Source organism: Oenanthe melanoleuca, chromosome 7 (assembly GCF_029582105.1).
Source record: "Oenanthe melanoleuca isolate GR-GAL-2019-014 chromosome 7, OMel1.0, whole genome shotgun sequence".
NCBI classification, from domain to species: domain Eukaryota; kingdom Metazoa; phylum Chordata; class Aves; order Passeriformes; family Muscicapidae; genus Oenanthe; species Oenanthe melanoleuca.
In genome coordinates, this window is record NC_079341.1 from 25,929,414 (window position 1) to 25,941,547 (window position 12,134).

Genomic DNA, 12,134 nt, shown 5'->3' on the forward strand with positions numbered 1-12,134 from the left:
AAGAAAAGACATTGAGGTTACACAGACATCATGAGGACTGGAACACTGAATTCAGTCACCAGCCACATATTATCATGTTCAAACACTGCCTCTTTGCAGAAATCTACTGCAAACTTATTGTCTTGTTTTTGCTTTCAAAGTGAGTCATATTCTGTAAACGCACACTGGGTGTTGAAATCCTTTAGTATTTTGCAAGGGGTTTAATTAGCCTGCCACATTACCTTGGAGACAGTCCACCATGGGAACAGTTGGTAGGTGAAGTTAAGGGGCTGGTTCTGCTGCTGGAGTGCCGGGAAGGAGTCCGACCAAGGGTATTGCTGGGGGAGCCCTGAGACAGAAACAGGAAGACAGGAATTAGCAACATGCTGCAATGCATAGGCAGGAGTACAACAACAGGTCCAAACAGAGCCTCTCTTTGCTCTAGACAAGCTTAGAGCAGTTCTGATTATGCCTCTTGACCCAAAAATCTGCAGCCATGGTTCATGTAGTCATTTATATGCTCCTGGAGATATGACTAAGGATAAAGAAAGTGCATGTGCACTTCTCTACAACCTACAGTACCTGCAATTTTTTATTGTATTTAAATACACAATATGTATGGCCTGCAAATATTGCCAGAGAAATGGCTCATCAATCCAGCTTCTTAAACAAGATTTGCAAGGCTCCAAAGGCTTACTATTACCCTGGCAATTTAGTATTCTAATTGCACAGCTATTTTCCACATTGTCTAAAGCATTCTGATTATGCTTGTTAGGAGCATAAATAAGCAGTCTAACTTACCATTTTTCCACTGGCCTGCACAATCTTTTATACCACAGCAAAATGAGTAGAAATTGCCCTCAATTCTGACACTCCTCACATAGAGTCAAAAGTATTAGAGAATCCAGACCATTTGCCTGGAAGCCTAACGCTGCAGTTTTAGCTTACACTAAATTCTACTTAGCCCTGTGGAAGTGCAAAGATAGGAGGGTTCAAATTCCAGTAAGTTCACAAGATTTCCACATTAAAAAGACAAAAAATTCTCTAATTCTTGCTTCTCTGTGAAGGGAAAGAAATTTCCTATTTAAATCTACTAACATATTCCTTCAGTGAAATAAAAATATGTAAGAGCTTCATATAAGAGCAAACATAAGGTAATAGGCATAGACTGAGGTGACCTTGTAGGTCACATTAAAGATCCTGCAAGCCTCTTAACAGACAGTGTAACTGTTATTAAATTGATCTCAATAATAGCCATAAGCCCAGAAAATCTGTGGTTATCAGGATCTATTTTAGCCAAAAAGTCATTACTGGCAGGACTTTCAAAAGCACCTACTTGAAAGCACAAACCCCACCAATTTTAATGCACTTCTCAGTCATTTTTTAATCTCTTCTGGTTAGGACTATATTAAACTTTTTATTTTAATGGTCCCTATTAAAAGCAACATCAAACAAAAGCCTCTGTTGCCATATTGCTTCAAGACAACAGTTACAGATAATTCAAACTGAACATCTGCAACAGCTTATCAATGAGGTGTCTTTGGGGCTCTGCTGTTTGCAAGGACATGGGCCTCTCACCACACTGGTGTTACTGGAGTTCTTGAGGTGGTTGTGCAGGAGCTTGGTAGCACCATCCTGGAATGTTTTTGGCAAGGCACCAAGTAACATGGTAAACTCAGGAGTGTTCAATTCAAAGAGAGAAATCAGGACTATTTGTGCTGCCTGAAAAGAAGAAAAAAGAGACCATCAGTTTTTGTTCTTTGAAAAGAACATGCATTCTCTTGGTAGTGATCCTTACAGTAAATGATGTGTTTTTCATTCAAAAAGAAGTCTCTTCTACCAGACAAATCTTTGAAATGCTCTTTGTGATACATCATAATGAATCACTAACAGCAACAGTTAGTTTAAGTTCTTAAAGCTTAAATATATTTCTGTATTTATATCATCATTTTCCCAGATGTGAAGAGTACAGCTATTCACAGCTAGTGATCCTACCATTGTCCAGTCCAGCACATATTTCAATTGAACAAGTTACTGCAAAGATTTACTGAAAACAAATAAAACTAGAAGTTCAAAGAAGTACAAAGACTCTAGGACATCAATTTGTCATTCCTGTGCTTTTTATTTTATGTGTGAATGGGATGAGTTCTCTTTCCACCCAACCTCTTCTCTTCCTAGGGATCCCAAGTTTGTTTCATCAAACAGATAATCCACCTCTCCTTTTAAGACTTGACCACTCAGGCTGTTTCAGCAATAAAAGACTCCATCTGAAGTGAAACATTTATGAGGATGGTGACAACCACCATTCTATTCTTTTGACCACGGACAGGCTAAACCCCACCAGATTTCCTAAATTTAGTAAGTGAAATCAAGGTACCACTGGAACAATTGATTCCATTAATTTTACTGGTCAGGGTTTGCTTTATGTGCCTCAGAGAATTCCTGTCAGAACAGGATTTCCCTAATCCACTAGCAAATACACAGCTCTGCAGATCCTGAACTAAGACAATGGAATCAAATGGGAATGAAAGCAAAATAAATCACAGTGTGCAGACCTGAAAAAGTAATTAATATCACATGTTCCTAACTAGACTTTCCCAGCAGCATCCAACCTGTGTGGATGCACCAATTCTGTGGGCTCTTTCCCTGACTTTACTTTGAAAGTATACAAACATACAAACATTGATAAAAAAACACAGTAAAAATGAAGCAATGATGAAGGACTCTGCAGCAGCACCTTCTCCAAGGGGGGTGAAGCCATTGACACATCAGCTTCCAGAATACATATCTGGACACAAAACAGTGGCTTAGGCTTACAAATTTAAGCAGGAAAACTACATACACACTTCTTTTGGAAAAACCCATGCTTAGGAAAAGCAGACACTTGGGTTTTACCCTTTCATAAACTTTCTAAAATCTCCTAAAATTAATTTTGGAAAGGGTACAAATGTAATTCACTACTGTTGGGATAAATGTACATTCTCATCACGTTAAAGAAGGATTTTTTAGTAACTAATGTGTTCACAAAGTTGCCAGAATTAATTGTATCTGCAATTCCCAATGGAGTGGAATTCTTCACAGATGATGAACTTGGGTTCACAAGCACCCTTCATAGTGGAGGGGAATCACAGTACCTCATTGCTTCAGGGTGCAAACTGCATTTCAAGCTATAGTATTACTGCCATCAGCAGCAACTAGCACAGCTTTGTATATAAAAACATTTTCCATCCAAGGAAGTTTGGTAAGTATCATCCTTTTCATATGGCCAACAAAGGAACCGAGGCCCACAACACTCAATGTGCTTCCAAGGACTGCAGCAAACAGTCTTCAGACTTCATTCCAGATGGATCATGCTGCCTCTCCTGCCAAAACTCTCACTGATTTGAGCAGAAACACAGTATGTCATTATCCACTCCATTCTAAAGATCTAAGGATGAAAGAGGTGGGGAGATTTCCCCCATGGCTTTCTCAACTCCCTCGTCTACCCTCCTCTGACCAGAAGTTTTGGACAACTCTGCAATGAAGCCTGCCTGGTATCCAACAAGGAAGTGTATTTCTGTTCATTTTGATCCACGAACTTTTAAGTTTTCACCAGCACAGTATTTTCTGTAATAAAAATATTACTGCACACAAGAGATCTCAGAACAAGGAACAGCAAGTTGAACTGAATGCAAAGTGACAAGTCATGCCAAAGTACATTCCCAGTGGTGAATGGCATGCGTATCCTTGACAGTTAGGAGTGGACATGCAGATCCTGTGTGTCAGAACGAGCAGATCTCACATTCATTGAGATTAAAAAACCCCAACAACCCAAAAAAAACAACAAAACAAAAAAAAAACCAAACCAAACTCCACAAAAATTGATCAACAAGGTTCACAGACTGAGAGATTGCTTAGAGATCAGAATATTTGGAATTATCAACTGGTAAGTCAGGAGCTGCCCAACAGAGATGTGTGAGATGCATCTCAGAGATCTGGATGAAACCTTCAGCAAAGCTCCACCACAAATACTAATAGCACAGACACTGGCCCACAAGAGTAGTTGAGAGAAGTTTCAGGTCTCAGGGGTCACTACAGTTTTGTTCCACTTTTGCCTTTTGGCTTTAATAAAACCAGAACTATGTCTGCCCTTCCTCTTTGTACAAAATACAAAAAAAAAAGCTTGTCTTTATGAGTGCCTGTCAGAATTCTGCATACCCAGTGCTCTTCAGCAGCTTTCCTGTCACTTGTAAATAGTCATTGGGGTTTGAATGAAGTGCTTAACAGTAGCTCCCAATGCTCACAATCTTCTGTGGCCTCAAAGAAAACAGACCTAGAGTTTAAGCTTTTTGAAATAAAGCCAAGGACTACTATACCCTGAGAGTAGTGCTTGCTCCAGGTAAAGGTCTCAAAGGCAATACTGGAGTTACATGGGTGAAAACCCTGTGTTCTTTCTAAATTGACCTGAAAGATCCAACAGCACCTCCACATTTATTTCAGGCAAAAGTCATTATTTGAAAGTGCATCCATAACTTCCTACTTAATATTTAATACACAAAGGTCTTGGTCCCTACCAATGTAAGATCAACATTGTTACTTACTAGCCTCAAAAGCTGGAAAGTCCATGCTAGCTTGAAATCACATTTGTAACATGCTCCAAGTTTCACTCCTGCAATGCTTCTAATACTTCTAATGCTTCTAATAAGTAATTTCATTTCAGTAATTAAGAGCATCAGGAGCAGCATTTCCACATCTGTCATAATAGTTAGATCTGGACACACCTGATAATCCTCTAGGTTTCACTTATCTACCATATTTTTACCTAATCAAAGGACATCTTTTACAGATAATATTTCTAAGAATTTTAAATCTGTGGATTTTCAGCTTGTGACAAACCAGAGACATTTTCATAATCTCTGAATTTCTGGACGTCTTCTGAAAATCTTGCTTCATTAGGTACTGTCAGAGTAAATAAATACAACAAGCAATAAAATAACATATCTCTGTACACAGTGTACAAACATTCTCCATGCAACACTCATGCTTGATGATATATAGTCTGAAGAAAGTTGTATCTGAATTTTCCCTTGCCTTTGTGTCCCTGTACCATTAGTACAGAACACTAATCCATCTCCTTCTGTGACATGTAACGTAGACCCTACAGATTATCTAATCTTAATGAAGCTATTCTCTGCTGGCTTCAGCTGGAGAAACTCCAGTCACTTCAGAGCCTGACTGTGCTAGAGAGGGGACCTGGCTCAGTGTCAGGCTCTTGAATAATTTGAAAAGGATTGCTTATGTAACTTTATTATTTTCTTTATCACAATGCAGTGAGAGATCAGGTTCCACAAGCCAGTAGCAGCTCCCAAAGTTTTACACTGAGGTCATTGCAATTCCTGCTATCAACAGTGTTAACTGCTAAAGGGACACAAATACTTCAGCAATGTCTGTTTTTTATCTACATGGTGGATGACAGTCAGATTTATCAAAATCTGTAACTTTTTCAACTTGGCTGAATTATAATAAAGTGCCTTTGAAGTCTGGACAAACAGAACAAGGCTAAGTGGAAAAATCCATTGATTTTAGAAAGGAAATGTGGTCAGTGACCTAAGGTTAATAAAAGTGCCTTATGATTGCTGCTGCTCCAGTGGACCAAGCAGAAAAAGCAGATAGTTGCCTGACCTACATGAAGGCAGTTTACAAGTTACCCAAACATCTATTGGTGATGGGCTCCCAACACTGTCAGCCCCCCAAAAAAAGGGGACTATGTACCCTGATCCTTTACAGCAAGAGAGTTAACAGGAAAACACATCAAAGCCAAAAATTACTTCAGACAGACACACTTTTTTCAGGCTCCCAGTCCAGGTCTCTTTACACAGCTAGACAGTTGAGTTGAGACTGCAAACACAATTAGTGTGATTAGTGAACAAGGCTTTCAGTCTACCTGTTTACATTTCTCTTCCAAGTTTCCTTCACCAGGCCCTGAGGAGGCTGTAGTTGTCCTAGCTGGCAAATCCTCACCCACCCAACTATGCATCGTCTGGGTTTGACAAACAGGAAAGTTGGCATTATTCAAAGAAAATACAGATTTCAACTCAATCACCTAAACAATACACATGCTGTCTTTTTGCAGAAGAATTTTGATCGATTTCTTGCTTCATTTCAAGTAACAGAAACTAATTTAAAAAGCATTATTTGATGTCATCAGAAGAGCACTCCTTTTGGCAGAGGGCAGCTGAAATTAAACTCAAAATTAAAACCAACCTCAGCTCTCAGGCTTATAGATCATCCCTCAGTTCTTCTACAAGGCATTGCTCAGGCAACCTCCTGGTGGCCTCCACACCCATTTGAAAACCTCTGCTGAGGTGCAGAGCCTAGGCAGTGCTGAACTGAGATGGAACAGTCACCTGCCCAGCCTGGATAGGGGGAATAGGTGCATCTCCCTGCACCTGCCCTCACAGATAGCTCTAAGTTCAGAAGAAGTTACAGTCAAAAACTTGCAAACTTCTGTCTCCAGTCTGGACATCAGTCTGATGGACCAACACTGCCTATAAATAAATGCCTTTTATCATGTGATTAGTCCAGGGAAGAGCCTCACTAACATCTACTCACTTTTGACAAACACAATCATATTCTGAATGCATCACACACTTCACCATCAAGTCTAAGAAAAATGTGGTTTTCAATAACTTAAGGCACAATGGAGCAGAGAAGCTCTCTCTCTCATGTCACTTTGAATTATACTGAACTGCAGATCAAATAGAGATCCACTGAGATCAAGGGGTAGCACTTGCACATTAGGCAGCTTGTATTAGCATACACTGGCACATGACTTCAATTCTCCAATGAGTAGCTGGTGTTAAGTGAGTTATTCAAGTCTGCTGAGATCTTGCAAGCTCTAAACAAGTGTTATTTCAGTGTACTTTCCAGTAGAAAATTAAGTATTTGCTGACACTGAACTAACAAACTATCTACCAAACCAAACCACTTGCTTGTTCTTTTTTCAGGCCTAGAATCAGATGAGCAAGGACTTCCACATTACAGACATGGCAAAATGAAGCACAATGGCTTAAGTAGTTTATACATAATCCAAGCACGTTAGCTCGAGTACAAGTTTTTAAACACACACTTTTCCCAAAACACTTGTATTAGCATATGCTGTTCATATCCACATCCTGAAAAGGAAGAATTTGTTTAGCAGATTTAAATAAAGAAACAGACTAAATCCATGTTGCTATTGTGTTTTACACAGTACACACTTTATACATCACAAAAGGCTTTTACAAGTCAGAGATGGTTGCATTACAAGTGTCAAAGGAATCTCAGAAAAGTGACAGCAAAAAAGATGCAGCACCAAACCACTACATGTTTGGATTACTGTTCTATAGCAGATTATGACTTGTGTGCTGCTGTTTTGTGACCTAGGCATAGAAAAGACCATGTCAAAAATGTGCATTATTTCTTGAGAACCAGACATTACCCCAGAAATCAAGTTTGATGAAGGCTGCCCTGAGTAACTTTGCTCATTATAAAATGACAGGTGTTGCAAAAACAGGTTTCAGAACTAGAAACATAGGTTACCTTTCATTAACAACTGAGAAACTTTACTTATAAACCTGGCATGATATAAGTCTGAATACTCAGGCAAAAGTTCCTACATATAAACTATGAAAGAAGAAGAGTTACAAAAGTTACATGGTTTGTAATGAAAACATGCACTTTAATCTGCATGAATTTTTGAAATGCTAGAGGAAGACAGCAGAATTAAGTCACACTGCAAACAGCTCTGTAATGCATCATGTAAGCATCACCCCTAGACTTGATTTTCAAAATAGAAACATCACCTATACGTGTGTAGGTGTGTGTGTATTTCTATGAAAGGCACATACACACAAACACATTAGTGTGAGCATACACATTCTGTGAAGCCATTTCTTCTCTCGTATTACCATGCACTAGCTCTTCCAGCAAACAGAGTATGTGCTTATATTCAAACTGCTTTCAGCTCAAAACATCCTAGAAGGCTGTATAAAGTGGAGGGACTCAGTTTAAGGAAATTCACCCCAGCACCATGCTTCCAACAAGCACATCACGATTTTCTGGCCACTAACACTGGGTGAAAACCATTTTCCTTACAGTGCGTACACTAAAAACATTTGGGCTCTCATAGCTCTGCAGCATCAAATTCAAAACAAACAGAAAATGAGGAATACTATTTTGGAAACACAGCTAGGACACAGAGATCCTTTTTGTTCTAATAGCTTTAAATCAAGTAAACACTACAGTCCACCAGGTGCCATTTTTCATATACTACACTATTTTTCCTGACTGACTGACTGACTAACTATGATTTAAATGCCTACTAGAAGTTCATCTGGGCATTTACACTGAGTTAGACTTTTTTTTTTGAATATTCTTTGGCTAAAAGACTGACCTCAGCAATATGGACATAGTCCTCTTTAAGATTTCATAGAGCTGAAATGAAATCCTAATGCCCAGTGCTTTAGTAACTTGGCTCATCATGGAGTCCATGAGATGCACAAATCTGGTGTAGGAATACTGCAAGAGTGCTAGAGAAACCTCTGACCCAGAAAGGCAAGGGCCTGTGGCTGGAGAGTACTAAAACAATTTGCCATTCAAAAGCATTTCTGAAAATGTCCTCTTTGCCACTGCTACTGCAACAGGCCATGACCAACAGTGTTTATTGCTCAACACCAGTGCAAATAAGCAATGCCATTTCAGCTCACTAAGAGGGTCTGAGGTGCTCTTACAGTGACACATCTGTCTCAGAGTAGCTGAAATCAGACTGATGCTAAATGGATAATTAAAACTTCCAAGAGTTTTTAGAGGTCTCATGGCATCACCATGCAAAGGAACCTAATTTCCTTTCCTTAAAAGTGTTTGCTTTCCTGTCACTGGTCCTCCTACATGTATCACAGTAATATTTTATCCAAAGTTGCTCCATCTAGGCTTTACTGATAGATAGGTTTTGCTTATCAAAGTGACAATATCAATATTTCTCAAGAAATTACCTTGAGGATTACTAGTCAAAGAAGTAAATACATCTTCATTGACTGCTTTAGCTTATGTAGTGTCTGTTGGCCTGCAGTTTTTCTCTGAAATCTTCCTCATCTTCTTCATAATTCAGAAACTGTTTCTTAATAAGTTTTAGTGAAAAAAAATCTGACCCCAAACTCATTTTCTTTGGATATCCCTTGACTTCACCTGCAAACCAGTGGTAGCAATCCAAGGAGGGCCTTCCCTAGGAAGGCTTCATCTTCATGAAAATTAGAGCAACACAAGCACCCTCCTGGGCTTTTTGATTCAGTGCAATGGTTCTAGTTTCTTACCAAAACCCATCCAGCTGTCTGTATTCAAGGGTAGCTTGCAGTGACAAGGGGGGCAGTTGAAAGAAAAAGTTTTCCCAGTTATGCAAGGCAGAACGTGATGTACACGTGACACAAGGCTGCCCATAACATGTAAAAATGCCTTCAGGCTTGTAAAATAAAACCACCACAGGAATGTTTCATCAACAGAGAAGCCAGTCAGGATATTTGGAACACAGGAAAAAAAATTCTTCTGCTCTGAGATTAGTACTCCAAATACCAATCAGGCAATACAGATCTTGTTATTTATCATTAAGACCAGGGCTGGGCTGATTAACAAGATGGTAAGAATTGTCACTGGCCCTTCACCTCAGGAGGCCTCATTCCCCTTCAGCCTGTACAGGGTCCTCCTAAACACTAAGATCCTGTGTGCCCTCACAGCTGATTCCACACCCACAATTTCTGGGCACTCATGTTAAATAAAAGTTTCCATTCAGACAAACCTTGGACACGGGGTTTCTGTAGACTTTGGCCAAAGTCAAATGAGAAGTCTTATTCTAATTTCCAGTCTCAAACTGATGGCTCTTTTCCAGGATCAAAGTATTTTCCCACACAGTGCCCATGCCTGTCATCCAAATTCAATCAGCACTTTACCTACGTAAGGATTGCAAAACAACTACTGGCAATATTACTAATAAAATGGTCAAGTTACTGACTTACAATGTCCCCACAGACCAATCAGCACAGTATTGTCACTGCCATTGTATTACTTTTCTGTGTGGCAATTAACTGGCTTTTATAAAATTATTTCATCAAATCGTAAACAATTCACAGAGGAAAATCAGAATTAACACCCTGCCACAGCAGGAAATAAATCAGTGCAGAGGAAAATCAAGTACCTCACACAAGGTTAGATGCTACTGTAGTCAAAATTACAGCTCAGTTATCTGAAATCCTGATCTGTGCCCTGGTCACTGATAAGCTCTGCCTGGGGAAAAAGCCAGGAGTTGGCTGCAGGTGCAGGATTCACCAACAGGTGCTCTCCTCACACTGGAACCACATCCTGAGTCTCCACACAGCACTGCAGGACCTGCTCCTACACTGTGGCTTTTGTGCAGCATAGAGGGAAAATGTCTTCACCTTCCTTTCAGCACTGCTTTGCAGGAAGTAAACCTTAAGTTGAATGCAGGGTAAACACCCACAAATACAAATCATCTTTAAAACAAGGCAAATATTTACCCGTAACACACTACAGATCACCTTATTTTAAACCTAAAGCTTGACAGTAATTTTAACTGTACATAGTTCATGGCTACTATCAGCAGTTTAAATGGTTTCTGCAGATCACCTTATTTTAAACTTAAAGCTTGACAATAATTTTAACTGTACATAGTTCATGGCTACTATCAGCAGTTTAAATGGTTTCTGCCCTGAGAGGGAATCACAACATTTGTCAATGCACACTTTAGTATCAACTGCATGTTCCTCATAGTACATCATGTTTTCCTTGTGATAACAGAGCTTATGTTTAACTACAGATGTCATTCCACACAGGAGCATAAACTGTTTTATGCAAAACAGTATTTCTTTTGACTTTTTCTGATCTCACTACAAAACACGAGTCTTGTCAGATCGGTTAAATGTGCTCATTAAGTGTGTTTAAGTGTTCTCACAAGAATACACAGAGTTATTAATAAAGCTGTAGCTTTCAGTTTGAAAAGGTTTTTGGCCTAAATGACACTTTTTTTCTATTTTTCCCCAGTCCCTTAACACTATGTGGCTGGGACCTCCATGACCACCACACACAGTAAGCAGTAGTAATGGACATTCTATCACTAACAAAAGGATAATCTAAAGCATAGACTCAAAATATAATCAATTTCTTGAACAGATGCCTTGATTGCTATTACAGAATCAGATTTGCATGACTAATTGCCACGTGTGCAAAGCAGCCACGTGCCTTCCTCATGCCAGACATCACCAGTGTGAGGAAGTTTGCTTTATCTACCTCTGCTCAAAGGTAAAGCCCAGACAGAACAGCATGGCCACCACCCACAGGTGTTACTTGCATTATGGTAGAATTCAGTAACTCAGATGAAGAGGATATTGGCTGTGGGATTCCATTTCCTGGGGGAAAGAGTCCCTGCCTCCACAAGCAGCTGAGCAGCAGCATCACTGCTCCACCAAGTCAGCCACAGTCATGCCTGTAAACTGAACTACATCACCTAGGAGCCCTTGGTACCACAAATGATGTGCACTCTTGTCACTTGCAGGAGCTGAGTTTATTGCACTGGTTGTCTTAAGACCAGATTCTAATACAAAACTACCCATTTTTACACTCTTTACAGTCCTGTTGTGGTAGTTCAATCACACACTTTGCTTGAAAACAAAACTGATTCCTCTCCTGCTCCCCAGTAATCTCCACTGTCTCCATTTTCAGGTTGTCATAGCATTTACAGGACATGGTCTGATTTGCATTTAAAAAACCAAAGATCCTGAAGGCCACCATAATACCTTCCACAAGGGCAGAATCTTCTGATGTTTAAATGAATCATGTTGTTACTAAAAAGCTACTACTTTTTTTCCCCCCCCAAAGTTATATTGCAAAAAACAGTTAATATTTAATTGTGTTCTTCAGAACATTTCACCTGCCTAGATGGGCTCTTGATAATCCAATTTACTATTGCATAATCAATTTATAAGTCTGTTAACTACAGTCCTGACAGAGATAATGGCCAATGGTTGCTTATAAATCCTTTCCTGCACTGTTTCCTCTAAAGCCTCTGTTTTGTACTATGTTCTTAATAAAATCATAGTACAGGAATAGTATGATGAAATAAAGATCACCTG

At 39.4% G+C, this 12,134-nt stretch overlaps 1 protein-coding gene across 1 annotated transcript in view; it reads right to left on the reverse strand.

The window, feature by feature from the left end:
- Positions 1–12,134, reverse strand: part of CLASP1 (cytoplasmic linker associated protein 1) — a 167,307-nt gene that overhangs the window by 30,111 nt on the left and 125,062 nt on the right. The window contains exons 30-31 of the mRNA XM_056496335.1: positions 1,558–1,701; positions 222–328 (exon numbers count right to left, since the gene is read on the reverse strand). Of these exons, the coding sequence (XP_056352310.1) occupies positions 222–328; positions 1,558–1,701 (251 nt within the window). The remainder of the gene's footprint in view (positions 1–221; positions 329–1,557; positions 1,702–12,134) is intronic.